Source organism: Schistocerca cancellata, chromosome 5, assembly GCF_023864275.1.
Source record: "Schistocerca cancellata isolate TAMUIC-IGC-003103 chromosome 5, iqSchCanc2.1, whole genome shotgun sequence".
NCBI lineage: Eukaryota > Metazoa > Arthropoda > Insecta > Orthoptera > Acrididae > Schistocerca > Schistocerca cancellata.
Window position 1 is genome coordinate 681,507,933 of NC_064630.1, and position 21,683 is coordinate 681,529,615.

The following is a 21,683-nucleotide window of genomic DNA, read 5'->3' on the forward strand; positions in this document are numbered from 1 at the left end:
ATGAGGCTGCAGTAATGTCCTGTGGAAGGCGAATACTGATGTTCCATTTTCTCAGAAACTGAAATACCTGAAATTTTTACGGAGTATTTTATTACTTCTACTTATAAGCCCAGATTAATAACATTCATTATTTTGTTACGAGTTGATTTTGTGTTACTTTCTTTTGTCATTCAATTTCTGCAGTAGGCTGAGGGGTAACAGTTTAATGAAGGTTTTTACGGAGTCATTTTCAGGAAGTCAAGTTGTAAGATTCAGATGGTATCATGGCACCTGCTAGGAATTGCCAGACGTGAGGGCTGCATGCAGCGAGGGCTGCATGCAGCGAGGGCTGCATGCAGCGAGGGCTGCATGCAGCGAGGGCTGCATGCAGCGAGGGCTGCATGCAGCGAGGGCTGCATGCAGCGAGGGCTGCATGCAGCGAGGGCTGCATGCAGCGAGGGCTGCATGCAGCGAGGGCTGCATGCAGCGAGGGCTGCATGCAGCGAGGGCTGCATGCAGCGAGGGCTGCATGCAGCGAGGGCTGCATGCAGCGAGGGCTGCATGCAGCGAGGGCTGCATGCAGCGAGGGCTGCATGCAGCGAGGGCTGCATGCAGCGAGGGCTGCATGCAGCGAGGGCTGCATGCAGCGAGGGCTGCATGCAGCGAGGGCTGCATGCAGCGAGGGCTGCATGCAGCGAGGGCTGCATGCAGCGAGGGCTGCATGCAGCGAGGGCTGCATGCAGCGAGGGCTGCATGCAGCGAGGGCTGCATGCAGCGAGGGCTGCATGCAGCGAGGGCTGCATGCAGCGAGGGCTGCATGCAGCGAGGGCTGCATGCAGCGAGGGCTGCATGCAGCGAGGGCTGCATGCAGCGAGGGCTGCATGCAGCGAGGGCTGCATGCAGCGAGGGCTGCATGCAGCGAGGGCTGCATGCAGCGAGGGCTGCATGCAGCGAGGGCTGCATGCAGCGAGGGCTGCATGCAGCGAGGGCTGCATGCAGCGAGGGCTGCATGCAGCGAGGGCTGCATGCAGCGAGGGCTGCATGCAGCGAGGGCTGCATGCAGCGAGGGCTGCATGCAGCGAGGGCTGCATGCAGCGAGGGCTGCATGCAGCGAGGGCTGCATGCAGCGAGGGCTGCATGCAGCGAGGGCTGCATGCAGCGAGGGCTGCATGCAGCGAGGGCTGCATGCAGCGAGGGCTGCATGCAGCGAGGGCTGCATGCAGCGAGGGCTGCATGCAGCGAGGGCTGCATGCAGCGAGGGCTGCATGCAGCGAGGGCTGCATGCAGCGAGGGCTGCATGCAGCGAGGGCTGCATGCAGCGAGGGCTGCATGCAGCGAAGGCTGTGAAAGTTTCACACCCACCAGGAAAGCTGCAGCTAGCATAGAGTTAAGCCGCAGAGCAATAGCAAAACCCCATGTACCTCCAAAACTAAGTCTTTTACAAGTTACTGAACGAAACGGGGCAAGCAGTCATATAAGTCCGATGTGTAGAGTGCAGGGGATACCAGTCCTCCAACAGGCATCGTGGGCTTTCTCGAAAGAGAAAACTACGGCCACAGTCTGGCATTTTCGCAGAAAATCCTTCGTAGTATAGGCAGACAAAGTGACGAGGTCAACTATAGAATGCCGCGCTCGAAACCCGCACTGTGCAGTGGTTAGTGAATTTCCATAGCAGCCACGCATGAATCATGTTCCATCACCTTACAAACTTGGCTGGTGAGAGAAATGTGGCGGTAGCTACAACGAAATGTTCTCGTTCTTACTGGGGTTATTGATGTCAGAATCTCTCTTGCAGACATTGTCTGGCCCTGGGGCGGAGGATCTACTACTGACACGCGCAAAAATTTGACTGACACACACACACACACACACACACACACACACACACACACACACACACACACACACACACACGTGCGCGCGTTCCTACGTCTGCGCGACTGTGCGACACGGTGATCATTTTGCCGCAGTGATTTTTGCCCGTTTCGTATAGTTCCAACTCCTTAATATGGAAAGGAAGGAAAAAGAAGGGCTTGCGGTTTATTTTCTGGCGTCATCAGAGAACGATGAAAATTGTAAAAGAAAATTTGACGAGGAATCGTCAGATTTCTGTGAGTCCCCAAGTAAGAGGAGGCGCTGTTATGACACCATGTTAGCCCAGCAAGCGGCAGCTTCTCACTAGCCAGCAACGAAAAGTCGCCAAATGAAAGTTTCATCCGTCACGTGGAGCAATGGATCACACTGTACAAGCGTTACCTGAACTCTTGTTGCCAGGGTGATCTGCCAGCTGCTGCCACCTGTGATTGTCCACACCCACGTGCAGCCCCTGCTGGTGCTGTCACCACCACTGTTGGCGCAGCTGCCCACACAGCTGGTGCAGCTGCAGCAGGTGCCACTTGTCCCGAAGGCACAGCTGCCGATTGGAATGGACTTCTGCCTATGTTCATCGACATCGTGGAAGAGCGGCCAATGGACGTTGTACTTTACCTAGATATGCTGTGTGCACATCATTGCTGCATCTACTTGCAGCTCGATGTGCTGTGCGTTGCCGTGTCAAGCACGGAGACGCCCTTCCTACTGCAGTGGGAGCTGCCAGACAGCACACAGCCCTCAGAGATCAGGAATTGTAGTTTTCATGAATTTGTATTCCAGGTGACGTTGTGTACCATCCACTGCACAACAGCATGACTTATGTTGACCTTCAGTATACACACGTATTGCACCAGTCCAATTGGTGTCTCAAATGTAACTTCAATTTCGTAAGTGTTGGACTTTAAATTCAAGCGGCGTGTTGTGTGCATAATGTGATGCTGTATTGTTCAAAAATAGTTTTAAATATTCCACACACTCCTGTGGCAAGGCAATGGATTGTAACAAATAACGTGAGTGTATCATACTTGTGGAACTGGAGTAACGTTTCATACGTTGCAGTTGCTGTCATGCATCTCTAGAGCCATCAAAGAACATCACAGTTATGACCAGAGGATTTTAATTTGGTCAGACCATAACGGCAGACGTTACCCCGTGTTACATCATCGCACAGTAACCTTTGTCAGGAAAAGCAATCCAGAATGCATTGACAAATACGCTGCATTGAGTGTGACGGAACAGGAAATACCCCACACGTGTACTAGTAACTAGATCCCAAGTGTGTCATATTTAACGAGTCAGCGTTGTTGACAGTATTTGATCGAAAGTGTGAAGGACTCAGGTCCTTGTGCGTGTAAATCCTACTTCTGTGTTTAAAGGAATAGCAGTTACTGTCAGATACGGTATGAATCTCATGTAACACGTAAATTAACTGTAAAATTATTATTGTAGGAATGATCGTTCAATTTCATTAATTTTTCAGGTCCATTTCGTTTCCATTCCGTTTCTACTGCACAGGATCGTCTGTGTTGTAGGAAGTGTATAAGGTGCGGAGGGGAGCTACTTTAGATCCTCCCGCCTAAAGGTCGGTGATGTTGATGGACATGGTGGCTGGTGATCGGCTCTTGGGAGCTCCTCGAATGCAAGGTGAGAGCTTATGTTGTGGCCAGCAGCGATGGAGGTGTGATTGGTTTCTCTGATACCAGTAAATGTTCGGTTACACGACTCGTGGTCTTTGCGATCTTAAGTGCCGCCAAGTGACAGATTCTACCCATCAACTTGCGCGATTTTGACTTCGGTTGTCGGACCAGGAGACTATTTCATTATACGTGGATTAGTTTAGGCATTTGAGCGCGAGGTCAGAGGAACTGGCTTAAGAACGCATTTAGAAATTTGAGACTACCGTTACACTTGTGATGCTATTTAAGTTGCAAATGGGTCATTCATATTAGGTGAGCGCGTTTTATGTCATTAAGGCCGACCATTCAGTAGCCACATCTTGCTGGTTAAACGTGCTATTGAAGTTCTGCAGAGAAAGGAGTAGAAACGTTTTTGTTTTTTTTTTGTTTTTTGTAAACAACGGTTGCAGACAACAAGCTCTTGCGCAAATGTGCTTTTCCACGATACTCCGTATGTGGTAAATAGGGTGGTATCTGAGAGTAGCATGCATTCTTGCTGTGCTTTCACTGAGAATTTACGTTTAGTAACTTAATTCGCTGCCCTCAAGCATCTGACCGCAGGATCACCAGTGAAATGAACTGAATCGTCATTACATTATCACAGCGCAGAGCAGACACTGTACAGCTCGAACGCGAGTCATCTACAAGGTAGGTTTTTAACGAACACACTCTTACGTTAGCCCAAGGCAAGTTACGTCGCACAATGAGGAAACATACTACCTGTAAGTTTGCAATGTAGCCGAGCTCAATATACGGTACGTAGCTTCAGATATGGTCAACACTTGTTTCAGGAAATTTGGAACTGCCTCCTTATGAAATCTCTACTGTCCTAATACATTAATGTATCACAAAGCTTACAGGGAAAGCTATTTCACAACTATCACTTTGTCCTACTGACGAATTAAGCTCTTGTCGCAGTAAAGATTATTTTATTAGATACAGCATATCTATTTGGGGAAAAATAAGGAAGCAACATGGCGGGACGGTTTATTTGAAATGAATTTAGCCATCTGCATTCTGTCATTTACGAGAATCATTAAGAAGATAAACCTGGATGGTTGCCACGAGACCCGAATAGTCCTACAGAAAGCGAGTTCCGTGATTGACGAGGTGACTGTTCTTGAAGAACCGTAAGCCAACAACAACTAACAACTATTTTATTGAAGTTGCCGCACGTCCACAGTTCGAGGTGCTATACGAAATGCATTATTACACTGTGACCGGCAGAAGACAGCTTGTTAGGAAGTCACTATGTTCTCGTACTGTACTTACACACACATCGTCCAAGACGAAACACACAACGAGACTGGTGCATTGTCAGGACATAGCGTCTGTTCTGCTACAGTACGATCAACAGGTGCAGCGCAGGGTGCGAGTGTAGTGTAGCGGTAACTGGAGACCTACTCCAAAACTGAAGGAAGCGGGACAGTACGATTCTTGTAGACAAATCGTCGGAATAGGAATCAGATTCAACGTGAAAATCTGGCTGAAGATGGGCGAAATGCAGTGTCACACCCAGCAGTAGTGGAACGGTGCCACTATTGCGACCAATGGCGCAGAAACGTGGATGATGCAGATCGGGAAATACTGTCATCGACATCGACCACAGACGATAATATTGAACCAATCGGCTAACTGATTTGCAGCGATCTCAAGTTGTTGCCATAATGTTTAACTTATTATTTGACGCCCCCTCAGAAATAAGCTTGTGTGGAGACAGATCGAAATTGGACACTGAAATACAGACATCTGCAGCCATGCTTATGAAGTCTGATCGTGATGTTGCGTCTGTGTTTTTTATGAACCTGGACAAAATTTAATGAGTATATTGATCCAAAACTGTGATGGACGCACTACTCTTAACTTCACATATAAGGTGAAAGATTAGAAGCACTGTTATCGCCCTACCAGGTTTTTCTGTATGCTATGTATGCTAGGACAGATATCAAATACACAGTGTAACCTGAAATTAAATGCCTACGTTTTCAAAGGCTTGTCACTGACAATGGAATAACCAATATTGCCCCCTAACTCACCGAATACCAATTCGGTTGCACTCGTGGAGTGTGAAAGAGTTTGCACATGGAATCTGAGTACAGAAATCATTCGAGCGGGAAGGAGTGTAAATTTTAAAAGTGATCTGAACCGAGAAATAACAGACCTGTGCTCTTATTTAAGGGTTTAGTGTTAGGACTACATACTGATGGGCAAGCATTTTCACGCAGAGCCCTGCGGGAACCAGTGGATCGTACCTTTGTCTATTTCAGCACGTCAGCTGAAGACCGTGACAGCTCACGTGGAATTACGAACAAATGCTGATGGAGGCTATGGAGGTAGAAACGGCCACCCAGCCCTCAGGGACACAGTATAAGAATTGCAAAGGACGAACTTCCTCATTACGTTTTCAAATTTAACCTAGCTGTTCCTCAGGCATTGTATACGAGTCGCGTAAGGGAGCGAAGATTTTGCTGTCAGCACTTTACACCCCTATTTTGAAGCGAAGACATGCTTGAAGTGGAGTAATGAATGACTTTCTCTCAGCATTATAATTGTCTATGTGTGTGTTCCTTTTGAATTGAAGAGGATATATACGTTTCCTTCCTGACGTTCAGTTACCGCAGAACGTTATTCCACACAACAATATACAATGAAAATACGCAAAATATCAACTCACTGGTCTCTCGCCAGTATTTTTCGATAAAATTCTACGTGAATGTGGGGCCAAAATAATTTGTTTTACGAGTTCGAAACTGTTTCATGGAGTTACGAAATTTTGACGTTTCCACTCTAGTTATTAATTCGTAACAATTTGTTATATTCGTGTAGTAGCTCTAGATATGGGGAGTACAATGTCTTGCCTTTCTGAAATTGAAAGTGACACCATTCACGGAAAATCACTCAATTTTAACATCATTTTCCACTTCTCTTACTTTATGTATGTTTGCTACAAATATTGCCGTCGTCATCAACTAATTCTGCTTGTTGTACGTTAGGCATGACGTCATGTGCTTACGAGAAGTTGAGGATTTAACGTAAGCCTTGAGCAACCTCCGTAAGTGATACTCGCTAGTCAGGCGAACCTCAGCTGCATTGCTCGAATTATTGAACTGCACGGAGAGAAGTCACCGCTGTGAACCTAATGTTTCCAGGAAGCCATACAGCACTCCTCCGCCAATGGCCCGTCCAAACATTCTTCCAAAGGAACCTTACGTGATGACGTCGTTTCGTCAGGTGTGAATCCACTTCAATGGGTCAACACACCATGATATCGCTAACCTCAATAACCCCAGCCCTTCATTTATTTATTTAGGTTTGTGTCCACTACTTAATACCTTCTGGACGTATTTGCGACTGTGTTTGACAGTATCAAAGCTTTGGACAGTCGCTTCGGCACGGTAAGCACAGGAAGTTGTTACAGAAGATATTTGGCTTGCTATCTAACCATTGGTTCGTAGCGTAGGTAGTTTAACTGAGACGAAATAAGGGAAGGGTGTAACAATGTTGTCATGGTCCAGTTCAATGGTGCATTGAGACATGGTTTTAAAATGTTCCTATATAGTATTATTCCAACTAATGACAGGCGATGACTAATATATGTAACATGCAATATCTGTAACCCCCTGACTAAACCATGCATGGTGCAGAAAGTTTTTTACGAATGTTAGCCGAGTTTAATCTCTGCTTACTTTAAATGTGAAATGTCCATAGTGAAACATGTCTGACCTATTACATACACATACTTAACCAACCTGAAAACTGCCTGAACGGAATATTGAGAGTGTATGTGGTGTGTCATGTCCCGAAGGACCGACACCATTTTGATTCCGCAGCGAACACGTACGAACACAAAGGAATTGCAGACACTCGCTGAAAGTAGGCATTGATTTACAGCAATGGCTGAAGTTGAAGATTTGTATCGGACCGCTATTGGAACCGGCGCCTCCTGCTTACTAGGAAGATAACGTGACCACTAAGTCATCCAGGCCAACTGATCGTAAGAACTGCAGTAACTACACCTGAAGGCCTGCCGTCAAACCCTGATTCATAATTTATGCACACGCTAAGAATGTTATACGCGACTGCAGCTACAAGACGCTGCAGAAGTTACGGATCAAGAAGGGGAAACTGCTTAGCAGACTAGCCTTCTTACTTTGGTGTCGGGATAAGGAAGTGATGCCGCAGTTCGCGAACCTACGGCATCCTGTCAACACTAACAAGACGAGACGCATTTTGCGGCGGGCTCGTTCAGCCCTAGCACGAGAACACATCCGGGTCACGAGGCTGGAACTGGACAAGAACGCCAAGAGCCTGTTCACTCTCCACTTATGTATGGCTCCCTGTCTTCCAGCACACACTTTTGCTAATAGTGAGCTGATCAAGGAGGAGGCCACCGAAAAGCAGTGTAACAAGTTCCTTTGCCTTCCATGTGTACGACAAGTTAAAACTTGCGCTCACAAGGTGGTCATTAATCTGACGGAAAGAACTGCATGAGCCAATTGTTTCGGTGCTGTCAAAAGGCCTGAATTTCGCCACGGTCCAAAGACGCTGCCAGAACGCAGAATCTTCAGTGGTGTAGAACGGACCATAAGAGGACATCCCTCAGAGGCTGCAGAAGTAACGACACACATTTGCGAAGTACTTGAGACGGGAAAATGCCGAAGAACAACATTTCAGCTGCAGACCACAAGGCACGACAGGTACTTCGGGAAGAATGATGTAGTGGCCCTTACAGCGGACAAAGGGAATGCGACGGTGCTGATGACGTCAGAACATTACTGGCAGAAAATCGACACTCTCCTGCAACATCCTGCTTAAAAGCAAGTGGGAAACGACGCGACTACATCAGTGACACGCAAGACCATCGAGTTGCTCTCAAAAACTGAGGACTAGAAAAGAACACTATCAGAAGACTGTACCCGAGGGCATCGGCACCACCATGCCTGTACAGCCTACTAGAAATTCACGAAGAGGTGGTTCCATTACGTCCGATTTTGAACACAATAAACGCGCCGGCATATGGCATTGCCAAACATCTGGCAGAGCTGTTGAAACCACTCTTAGGGAACTGCCCCCACCATGTGAAGAACTCTGCGGAATTCGTCAATGTACTGTAACGTATCTTCTACATCCAAGCGCATTTCTTAGTCAGCTTCGATGTGACGTCATTTTTCACACGGGTGGCACTGGAAGATTCTCTAGCACTGCTCAATGAACATTTCGATGAGGACACAGTCCATGCCTAAAGAAGGTTGCCTAGCCACCACGTACTTCAAATGTCGTGAGGAATTCTACGAGCAAATAAATGGAGTTGCCATGGGTTCCCCTTAGCACCGAACATGGAATACTTCGACGAGGTAGCATTGGACTCGGCTCCACTGAAAGCAAAATCATTTTACAGATATGTGGATGACACCTTTGTGGTATGGCCACATGGTAAAGGTGAACTACTCGAGTTCCTGCAGCACCTCAACGGTATACGTGAGAACATAAAGTTTACCATGGAGATAGAGAAAAACGAAAGCCTACCCTTCCTGGACCTCCTGGTTACTATAAACGTACAGGCACGCTGGGACATTCGGTATATAGGAAGGAAACGCATACGGATGTATATCTCATCTCTAGGAGCCGTCACCATCCAGCGCAACACAGCTCTGTACTCAACACCTTGGTACACAAGGTGGGGTCCATTTGCAACAAGAACAGCTTACCGAGTGAATTACATCTAAAGGAGACCTTCACAAGAAATGGCTACAGCGAGAAATTAATAGGGAGAGCGTTGATGAACAAATAGAAGGGAAGAGAGGAGAGGAGGAGAGACCAGAAGAGATCGATACAAGAGGTTGTGCGTTTCTGCCGCATGGGGGACCAACAGAGGAAATCGCAAGGATGCTTAATAATCACCACAAGAAAACCGTCTTCCAAGCAACGAAGAAAATCAAAGATATTCTTGGATCGACCAAAGACCCACTAGGATTAATGAAACCGCGTGTTTATAGAATTGGATGCGGATGTGGAATGTACATATGGCACATGCAACGTTGCATTACAGAGCGCTGTACGGAACATGAACATGCGTCTTCGACAGCTTGATCAGTCCGTGGTGGCGGATTTAGTAAAATTCGACAAGAACGCTCCGGTTCGAAGGGGACCGCGGCCGGCGCTGATATAAACAGACACCGGGAATCGACGCTCGCACGCGCGTACCACCACCACCACCACCACCACCACCATCACCGGTGCCAAGCGCCCGGTGCGATTCCGCTGGCACGTGATTGGTCGGCGCCCGGAATCGGGAAGCGGTCCAGCAGCTGCTAAGGTGCGTGACCTACAGGATCACTCTGCCCCACAGCAGGTCATGAGAATGGTTGAAGCAGCCACAGAGGGCTTCAACCACAGAGGCTACTGCGGGATAGTGCTACTAGACGTAGCCAAAGCCTTCGATTCAGTATAGCATAGAGGGCTACTCTACAAGTTGTACACACAAGGGTTTCCCAGGAGAATAGTTCATCTAATCAAGAGCTACCTCTCGAATAGGACTTTCTCCGTCAAAGTAGAAACTGCCACCTCCACCAGAAGGCGTATTCGTGCCGGGGTGCCGCAGGGATCGGTCCTGGGGCCCGTATTGTACAGTTTGTACACTGCGGACTACTCCAACGGCCCCCCTGGTGCACACCGCGCAGTACGCCGACGACACAGCCTTCTTCACAAGAAATGCGAACAAGGACCTGGTCATTCGTAGGTTACAAAGGGTTTTAGACGACATAGAAACCTGGGCCCGTCGCTGGCGCATCACCATCAATTCTGAAAAGACGCAGGCAATGCTGATTACCCGAAGGCTCGGAAGGCGCGAACCTCCTCAACGTCCCCCCCGCCACCTCCACCTAAATGGAACCCGACTCCCTGGCGCAGAACCGCCAAGTACCTTGGCGTAACCTTGGACTCTCGTCTTACGTGGAAACCCCATACAGACGAGGTCCACAGGAAGGTCTGCGCCAGAATGTCCATCCTATACCCTATCCTGAACACAACCAGCTCCCTTCCCTGCCCAGTAGCAGTAGATGTATACCAGGCCCTGATCCGGCCGGTAATGGAGTATGCGTGCCCTGTCTGGGGATACGCGGCAAAGCAGCACCTGGACAAACTCCAGAGGCTGCACAACCGCGCCCTCAGAAGGGCACTACATCTACCACTTGGATTCCCCACAGACGACCTGCACGCCGCAGCCGAAATCCCACTCCTGAGAGAGCGTTTCCAGGATCTGGCAAGAGCCTTCTATGAAGGTTCCTCCAGATCCGGAAATGCACTCATCCACTCCCTAGGTCGGTATGACATGTCCCGCGATAAGCACAAGCGCCCTATGACGATCTTCGACGATTACGTCTAAGAGAAAATCCCAACACCCAATCCATCATCCTGTTCCTTCCCATATAACACCAATCATCTCGCCTACCCCAGGCAAGCACCAGACACATTCACAACAATTCATCACATATCACAGACACCAAAAATATATAGAAAAAACACACACACACACACACACACACACACACACACACACACACACACACACACACACACACACACACACAGAGAGAGAGAGAGAGAGAGAGAGAGAGAGAGAGAGAGAGAGAGAGAGAGAGAGAGATCAGTTGTTAGGCGTAATGGTGCAGACCATGAACCTCGTCATGGAAGTGATGAAGGAATTCAGGGAGGCCCTGAAGCAGAGCAATCTGATCCTCGATGCCCTTCAGGCACCAGTCCAGCCATCACTCCCTCCGAGACTCTCAGTTACAAAAATTGCCATATTAAGAGGCTAATCCATTTGGACCAGTAAAAAATTGACGTAGATTTTAAATCGATGACATTGGAGGTGGACTGGTGGGTATATTTATTTCTTTTTAAGTTGTGTTCAGTGTGGGATCCTGCCAACTCGTGTAACATAGGGTGCCTAGTAAGTTATTTTCTCTGATAGCTAGAGAACATAGAACCAGATCATATTGAGTTTCTTACAGTAATTGGCAATACTTAACTTTGATTATTTGCATGTCGTCAGTTGCTTGCGACACTTCATTCTGAAAAAAGGCTATGTCCATCTCTATATACAATTTCCATGCTGACAACTAATATACGGCACAAATCTCATCTAAACAGTTAGGCACTGTGACGTCTCCCCCACTTCCAGCGTCTCAGAGGCTGCAGTAGCGGCGCGTATATTGTTTTCGGATAGAGGACGCCGCTGCCGTCGTAGTGGTGCGGTCCTGGTCAGCATACTATTCACTGATGTCTCACAGCCTTCTTTGCAGTAGCGTTTCATGCCGACGTTTAAGCGCTTGATGTTACGCCGGAACATTAACCAGAAGGTTACTTGTATCCACCATACTACGGTGGGTCGAAGGCGGCGTTGATGTGACGGACGGAAGAAACATTAGTAGGGGATGTCATGTTAATTTTACCGAAGAGAGTGCAATTACATTGCTACAGTATGTAATGACAGTGAAAGTAAACGAGTGGGAAGAGGACTGTTGCAGCACGTGCATGGCCCCACAGCACGCAGTGGACAATTAGTTCGTTGATCGCATATGAAATCTCTGCGTTGGACGGAGCGAAGCTGACTACTGCTGAGCGTGATGAGGTTGCTACTGCGGTCAGAATGTATTTTGGTTTAACAACATGAATAGGCTTTAGTCGGTAGGAGGAACTCATGCCGAGGTAGAGTTTTATTGAGGTATTCAGCTACAAAGTTGGTGGATAACCAGAAACCTATTGTCCAGGAAGACAAGGGAAAAATGGAGGCAGTATGTGGACCAAGTCCAATTTTTCGACGACTATTAGACTGAGCAGTATGATAGGGACCCTACAACCAAGCATGCAGTTATGTTAAAGGCTCTGAAGACTAGGAAAGTCTTTCCTTTACGATCTGAAGCGAAGAAAAAGTTAATATTGCAATCCACAAGGATGGAGATGGGGGTGGGGGGGGCGCAATACGGTATTGATAAAGTCCTATCAACTTATATGAGCATCTCCTTCACCAAATTATTCTATGTCAGGAACAGGGAACAGGTGATTAAGAAGGTACAGATGTCTGACCTGGGCTAAATGTATGCCGTCTTTCAACGTTACTTATATGTACTCTAACATTTCCGTCCATGTGGTCCAGAACGGTATTTGCCACAATTTAAGACCCCCACAGTTGCCAGCCTGCAGGTGAAGTTACCGTTATCCTTTTGATTCTGGACTCAGTCTTACACGTGATTATCTGTAAGTTTATCGTCATATGTGCTTTCAAACGCAAGGTGCGGGTATGGGGGTCTCCTTTGGCGAACTGCCTAGCAAATATTTTTATGACCAAGCTCTATCATGACGTCTTAAGTATTACCGATGCATGAAGGTAATATTGTGATGTGTAGCTATCTCGATTAATCATTCTATAGATATTCGAAAAAAATGTTGGGATTTCCTTGTGGAGTTTAATAGTTTGCATGCAAACGTCCAGTTCACCATATAATATATAGAGGGAGGGAAGTTACCTTACTTGGATATGAATATTTCCCTATAGGGCTCCAGCGTGGCATTCGATATTTTGGAAAAAATCATCCACTACTGACACAATTAATCAGTTAAAGGCCAGGTACAGGACTTGAGAAGAACGGGAGTCAGAAGATGGAGATGCAAGGCAGCCGGAGAGAAGAGTGGGCGGCGATCGTGCAGGAGGCAAAGGCCCCACGCGGGCTGCAGCGGCATGGGGAGTGAGTTAGTTACCACATAATGAAGTATCCACAACTGACCTGGTTACCCACCGGCGATCAAACCATCCACTTGCGTATACGATCCCGGCTTTCCGATGTATACGTAGGATCAAATGAGTTTTCAGAGCCACGCAATCGTTCCAATAACGACGAAGATGCTTGTGTTGGTACCAGAAAATGGAACTGTTCCGATAAATACGCCAAATAATCTTCACACTGTTGCTGTCTCATAACGGCGAGAGAAGCGGCAACGTTTATTAAGCCTATAGCGACGTTGTGGGTGCACACAACCGGGTGCGCATTGTAATGACACATTCCGACGCAGAGACATACAATACCTTAAAGGCTGCGCCAAAGCTTAAATTGAGAGGCATGTAGGTTATAATCTTTGTAATGTTCACAATGGATTCTCTTTTGTTTCATACTCCAAGAAGGAGCTAAGGGACACTTGATTGTTTCCTCGTGGAGGATGGACGTAATTTTTGGTGTCTGCGGAAAGGCAGCCATATTGTTAGTAATTATGGTTTGTGCGACGAGCAGAGCAAGTCTTATTCTCTTGTGAATAGAAAATAGTGAGAAGTATCGGACTGTTACGAAAATTATTTGAAGCAACGTAGCATTGTATTCCTTGGTTTCCACCGTCTTCGTGAAGTGAACCGATGCCGACTTAGGAAGATACACACGGTCAACAAAGAGAAGAACTTCGATGGCGACTGATGAATTAATATTGTGGCAGAGGGACTAATTCTACGTCTAAGGTGAGAACTCTGAATCAACAATGACGTAGAATTCAAAATGTAATTAATCGGAATGGTAAATTATATTACAGGCGTATTTCACGCAGCACTGTATTTGTCCGCATTCAAGCCGGTCAATACAATCCGTAAAAAAGCCTTTCAAAATTTCTGAAGTTAAAAAACTTCAAAACTAAATGTTTTTTTATTTATTTCCCCACACTGGCGACCGCTAACAGGGACAGCGCTGGTGGAACAAAGACTAAGTACTTCATTGTTGTGCTACAAATGTACTTTTACTAATTACCGTTTCTCTGTTACATGACGCACATGGAAAATGAATTAGGTGAAACAATATTAACTGTATAAACGGATGGCACAATAACCAGAAGGAACAAGGACAAGGATTTACAAAACTAACGTAATCGTGAGTGACGCAGCTCAGCCGGAATTAAGGTAGGAAAGCGCAAACGCATGCAGTGGCTGCACCTTGGCTTAGCTCCACTTACAGCAGAAACTTTTCCTTTCCATATTAAAATCCTGGTAGTGTTTGTGGCAACACACAATTACACTTTGATAATTACTTTATGTTCAAGACGTAGTGCGCCATCTTGTAAATTTCCGACGCGCAACAAATAACAATCGCGAGATATTTTTGTTAATTCAACTGCGGGAGAATTTAAAGATTTAGATTAACAGTAAAGTACAGATAAAAATAATATCTCCTCAACGGAATCTCAGAACTTTAATTTGACAAATGTTCATGGACACGTCACCGATTCTGACAATAGTGACGTAAATGATGACGCAATTAGTTTTTCAGCACAACATAATGTAGAAGTAAATACAATTCAATTGCACTAGACAGGGATTAACAATAACGAACCACTTGCAAATGAAACCTTGTACACAGTCGATGAAGCATCTATTACCAGATCAGATGAAAATATTTCGCGTGATATCAGTGAACATAGCCCGGTTTCGATTCAATCAGACCGTGGTAGAGAAACAACGGCTACAAATAATGGCATAAATACAAACACACAAGCTTCGTCAGTTACGCTTGAGGCATTATATAGTCTGATGTCAAACGTGAGCGAGCAATTATTTGATTTAAAGATCAGTCACAACACAACGAACACAAAACTGTCGAATCTATAAATCAGCCACATGACAAAATTGTTAAACATGGAAATTGGGTTCCAACAGCAGTTTTCAAGTGTGAACAGTTTTCAAGTGTAAACACGCAATTTGAAAACATGCACAGACATTTCGATCAACGCTTAAATAAACTCACCAATGAAATCTATCAAAAGATCGAAGACAAAGTCATCAAAACCGTCAATAGTGTATACAATGTATTGGCAAATGACATAGAAAAGAAATTGTCAGATCTTACAAAGGAACAGGAACAGGAACTGTCAGAAATAGTAGAAACACACAATCGAACAAACCGTACAAAAAGAAATACATGAAAACGTACAGGCTATTCAATTAAATTTAACAAGAGTACAGTCCACATGTGAAGAAATACCTGACCAAGTTAATAAAGTTAACGAAGAAGTCGGTTTTCTGAAACAGGAGACTCGACATATCAACGCGGACATTATCAAAATAAATTAAACTTTAGAAAACGGTAATGTAAATGAATCAATAACTGACCGGGAAACAAAACTTTTTGAAAAATTAGGTAATGAAATCAAAGTAGCCGAGAAGAGAATACGCAAGGAAATTGCTGGTAGACTGAATGTGTCAAATGACTTGCCTACGTCAAGCAACAGGCAGCCCGACACTTATTCGCCCGTGCCAGATTACGATGTCAATAACGCAGAACATCACGCGCCCAGTCCGGCGTATGTGCACGCACCGGCACAGGGAAACAATGGCTATTCGCCAAACGCGGTGCTGCAACAGGCAGTAGGCGTGTCGCCTTGCATCTCTACGATTCTAGTCCAAGAGTGCCTGTTGAAACAGACAGTTTCCAGTTTTCTCCACAGAATCCAGAAAAACTCGTCCAGTCGTATTTGTAAGAGCATTTAAAAATGTCTTACCAAGAAACTGGACTGAGGCACAGAACATTATATATGTAGTAGGCTTCACACAAGGCGTCGCACTTTTGTGGGCCACAGACATGGCTGAACAATGCGTCACCTACGAACAATTTGAAGGAGCTTTCTTGGAGAAATATTGGTCTGCTGGGGTCCAAGAAAGACTGCGACGTGAGGTATTCAACCCACAACCGTTCAACCTCAAAAACGGCGGATTGAGAAAGTATTTCGAAAAGTATTTGAATAAGACGCGCTATTGGAACAATCCATTACCGCACGTAGAAGTTCTAAAAATTCTGAAAAACAGAGTACCCGCGAACTTACGCGAAAAATTGGTAACCATACCGGAGAACGACCTTGAATACTTTCTTTCCGTGCTTGACTCAATTTATCTAATATACGAAGAAGAGCCGAGCACAAGTAATCGGAATGAATATTCCGGAACCAATCAAAACAACGGTAACTGATATTTTAATGGCAGTGGACAAAACCCACACAGTTGGCATCCGTATGCGACAAGGCCAAATAATGGAACCTGGAATTACGGAAATCGGAGGAATTCGGCGCCACGGAGACGAAGACCGAAGGTATAGTACAGATTACGGTCCACGCCGGTATGGAAATGATAGAAATCACGTGAATGATTGGTCGGGCCCGCGTGATGAAAGGCGGCACACAAATGAAAATTACAATGGTTACAGTAATAAGAATGACAGACCAAGGAGGAATAGCGACGGCCGTTCGCAAGAAAATGTTGCACGGAAACTAACTGGCGACAGAATAACCACTCTGTACACTTTGTAGAGGTAACTGACAGTACTGAAGCAACGCCGTTGTCTCCCCCGGTAAACAACAATCGGTCGTAATGAGCCCCCACCGGCCGACCGATTTGACAACAGGGGGCACAAACAAGCACACATTACATCTTAGACAATTATTTTTAAGTTATGATCAGGATGCGACCGTAGATGATCTATGTGAAGAAGAAATGAAAGCACCGGACAAGGTAAGTGACCTCGTGCAGGCTGTAATAACAGCAAAAATAGGAACTATAATTACCAACGTAATTTTAGATACAGGCGCATCTACGAATATTATTTCTAACAGTTTATTTAAAGAAGTTTCGAAAGCATTAAAAGTACCAGTGTTGCCAACGGAAAATTGTAAAATCTTGACAGCTGTAGGTAACAAGTCAAAATGTGTTAAGTGGCAGACGCAGATACCTGTTACCATTAGCGATGTCACGATAAACTGTACATTCTTAATCGTTCACAAGTTAATCGTCAATTGTATTTTAGGTATGGAAGTTTTCCGGCAGTATAAAGTAAACATCGACATGGGCAGTGGACTTTGCTATTTCCGAGTGGGCAGTCTTAGTGTGAAGGTTAATCTTGTAAAGTCAACAATAGATCGTAATGTTGAATCACAGAAACAATCTGAAGTAAAATTAGTTTACCCACAAGTTTTATTGATAGATATTCCTTTCCCTGAACAATTAGACACGGAAATAATTAACGAACAGGCCGCCGACGAGAAGGTAGGAAAATCCACTTGTCCTTCAGAAACTCAAAATGAACTAACAGATCTTATTTATGAATACCTAGACATTTTTAGAAAACAGCCGACAATAATCAGAAAGTATGAATACAAAATGGAAGTCTACCCACATAAAACGTACTGCCATAAATCATATGCGATACCATGGGCAAAGAAGGGAGCGGTTCGCAAAGAAATAGAATGGTTCTGTGGAAGGTGATAGAACCCTCGCATTCACCGTACTGCAGTCACATCCTAGCTGTCAGCAAACCTGACGGGTCAGATTAGTACTTGATGCGCGGGAAATTAATAAGATCATCGTACCAATACGCACTAGGCCAGAGAACTTAGATGAGCAATTGCTTAAATTTCATGGAGTGAAGTATTTAACATCCGTTGACATGAATGCTTCGTATTGGCAAATAGCCCTACATAGTGATAGCAGAAAATATACTGCGTTCATTCATGCTGGCAGAAGCTATCAATTCCAAGTACTGCCATTTGGACTCAACGTGAGTGCTGGGGTGTTTATAGAGGCCTTAGAGTATTGAGTCCAGAACTGATTAGCAAAGTGACGTATGTAGACGATCTCTTGATAGCCACGGAGACCTGGCAAGAGCATGTAGAATTGGTACACAAAGTGTTACAAAAGTTCCGAGAATATGACGTCACAGAAAATTAAGAAGTCTTAATTCGGAAGGGATTGAATAAAATTTTTAGGCCACATTTCACCAGGCGGAATTTTACCAGATCCAAAAAAGCTTGATGCCATAAAATATTTCCCCTCACCACAAACACGTAAACAATTGAAAGCTTTTCTGGGGCTCACGTCATTTTTTCGAAAACTCTTGCCTGAACAGTTACTCAATAGTGATTCCCTACTCAACCTTTTAAGGAAAAACCACACATGGTTGTGGACAGAAAAATGTGAGGAAGATTTCGTAAAAATCGAACAGGCACTCATAAACGCACCCATTCTGAAGCATCCAAACATGAACTATAACTTTTGTTTGAGCACGGATGCCTCATGTCAGGGATTAGGCTCTTGTCTGTTCCAATTAGTAAATGATAATGGAAAACAGAAAGTAAACGTAATTAGTTTTGCCAGTAGAACGTTAACGGAATGTTAAAGAGCCTATTCGGCAACTGAACTTTAAGCGTTAGCTGTAGTGTGGGCTCTCAGCAAGTTCCAGTACTATCTCTGGGGAAGGCATACACGAGTGTTTTGTGACCATCAAGCATTATCGTTTTTTCTCACATGCAAATTGTTGCACAAACGGATTGCACGTTGGTGTTTATTCCTCCAGGAATTTGATTTCGAGATAGTTTATATCAAGGGTGAACGGAATGGAATTGCCGACGCATTATCGCGTTTGCCACAAGGCTTGAGCGAGTTCAATGAATTGATCGAACAGACTTCCGATTATTTCAGCCATATTACAGAAAGATGAGTAAAGACATGAGCAAACTACAAAAGGAAGACAATAGATGGAGACAAGTTATACAGAAACTGCAGGCTGATGACAATAGTACACTGAAACAATATTACACAATGTCAAACGATGTTCTTTTTTACAGGCGCAATCCACAATCCAACACCTGGTCTGTTGGCATCCCGGAAGAATACATCGACAATTTGACAAGACACACAGAGTATGGGGACACTATGGGGTATCAAAATGTACAGAGAAAATATCAACGTATTGTTACTTCCCGAACCTCAGACGCAGGATTGAACAAATAATAAAAAAGTGTACAATATGTCAGAAGGTTAAACATCTTAATAGATCTTGTTTGGACGTATTACACCATATCATTCCAACTAGACCAAGAGAACTAGTTTCCGTGGACGCAGCACGACCCTATCCACGAGCTAGGGGAGGAGTTAGATGTGAGATCGCATTTTATGATGTCGTCACAAAGTACTTAAAAATGTATGCTATAAAAGCAGTACTGTCGGGATCAATAATCAAACGCATGATAGACTACATACCACTAGTGGGAAAAACGAAAATTGTATTGACTGATAATGCAACAAACTTCACTAGTAATAAATGGAAAACATTCCTTGAATCTCAAAACATAAAACATATATTGGTATCCAAATTTCACCCAGAATCGAGCCCGGTTGAGAGAAATTTTAAAGAATTTAATCGCTTTATAAGAACTTATATACCAAATAAACAAAGTGGGTGGAATACATAGCCCCCTTTCAGCATATTGTAAATAATTTAATTCATACTTCAACAGGCTTTACACCTATAGAGTTGATGTTTCAAGGCACAGAACTTTACGAATGGGCTAAACCTTTACCTAAATTAGCCACAAAGCAAATAACACTAGATGAAAATGTACGTCAAGCATTACTACAGATGGAAGAACAAGCAGAAATAAGGAAAAAACAATTCAACAAACAATTCAACAGAATTGAACATTGGACAGGAAGTACTATTACGTACCCACCCAAAATCCTCTAAAATTAAGGCATTAAACAAAAAGTGGCAGTTGTTGTATGATGGCTCTTTCATTATAATAGACAAATCCCACACAGGATGTTATCTGTTAGGTAACACACGAATGGACAAGATGAAAGGGTTATACCCCTACTAGGATATCAAGGAATTTTTTCATTAAAGGTTATGTATTATTTTAGCAAAATTGAAATTATACAACCTTGGATCACATAGTAGAATTGCTGTCATTAACCTAAGAAACTTGAGAACACGAAAAAAAAAAATACTTTAAGTCCGGTGTTCGTAGTTTAAGAAGTACATTGAAAAAGACAGTCAGTTAGTGAAAAACTTGCATTAAACTAGAAAACGTAACTGAAATTTCAGTTAAACATGGAAACTAGTAATCAACTGGGGGCATATGCCAGCTGAACAACGCATAGTTAACCACACCTTATGAAACATGTGTTACTGTGAGTCTTAACACTATAAAATAAACGATACGGTACTTTTGTAGTCTAACTCAGTTATTTAAGAGAGAGGAACGAAGACAAATTAGCGCGAAGGTCAGAGTTTGTTCGCTTGAGACGAGCAACAAACCACGCGTCGAAGTTGCAACCAACGCTCAGCTCATGAGCACGCGATAGCTGCTTGTCAAGACCAGGTCATTGGCCGCGCTGTAGGCAGCGAGCCGGGGAGAAATCTTCCCCTTCCCTGTCCGATCAGCTGAGTGTATACAAAGCGCGAAGGCGCATGCGAGGTCGAGTCCAGGCGTCACGTGACTATTACACGATGGTGGCTACCACCATGGAGGTATGGCTACCACGAATAATGTTCACCAACAATGCCGAGTTTTCCCCGCGCCTACAGTCCAGTCGTGGTACACAAGCGCGCTTGCGCGGAACGTTTAAAAGTTTTGAGACCACGCTTACTATGAGACACAGTGACGAGAGCCATTCAAAAACAAGAAAGAAAATGGTACACAAGTCTTGTAAATAGTGGTTTAGAAAATTTAATTATAAGCTGGTACTACGTAATAAAAGTGAACATACAAGTACATACTGGTCATGGACGGTATTGTAATATTATATTGTACTGAGTAAAAATCTTAGCTTGTACGGAAGGAGAAAGAAAATAGAAAAAATAAATAAATAATGCAGATAACCGGAAGAAAGGCTATGTACACGAGAACAACACACCATTACATATAGGGTAAAAGCAGCAAAGAGGAAGGCAAAGAGATAACGCATACATTTACATTACACAGTAGCTAGCGATTTTCAGAATGAACAAGGTAAACGTGTGAATTTGCGTGTCTAAGGAAAAGAATGACAAGCTTTAAAATAGGAAAATAATAAACAGATCTATGCAGCGTGAGTAATGAACTGAATCGCTCTCAAAACAAATACCGAGGATTTATAGAGAGAGAAACACATTAACGTTAGGAAACACCTAAAGCACTCAGCAAACAACTTTGTAGAATATATAAGCTATACACGAGGTTACATGTACGAAAGCTAAAGTGTAAAGGAGGAAAGTATGGAATGATTGCGCATTTATGGACCGTAAGGCAGTTATGTATGTAAGAAGAAATATTTAGTTGTAAGTATTATTAGTAAAGGGACGATGCTCAGCACACCCT

At 44.5% G+C, this 21,683-nt stretch overlaps 1 protein-coding gene across 1 annotated transcript; it reads right to left on the reverse strand.

The window, feature by feature from the left end:
* Nucleotides 1–273: 273 nt before the first annotated feature.
* On the reverse strand, nt 274–1,362 carry LOC126188764 (keratin-associated protein 10-11-like). Its single transcript, XM_049930373.1, has one exon. It carries the CDS (start codon nt 1,360–1,362, stop codon nt 274–276), a length of 1,089 nt encoding a protein of 362 aa, XP_049786330.1.
* Between the last annotated feature and the right edge of the window lie 20,321 nt (nt 1,363–21,683).

Excerpts from the sequence above, each read along its gene's own strand:
- LOC126188764 (XM_049930373.1), bottom strand. The coding sequence starts at position 1,362 with ATGCTAGCTGCAGCTTTCCTGGTGGGTGTGAAACTTTCACAGCCTTCG.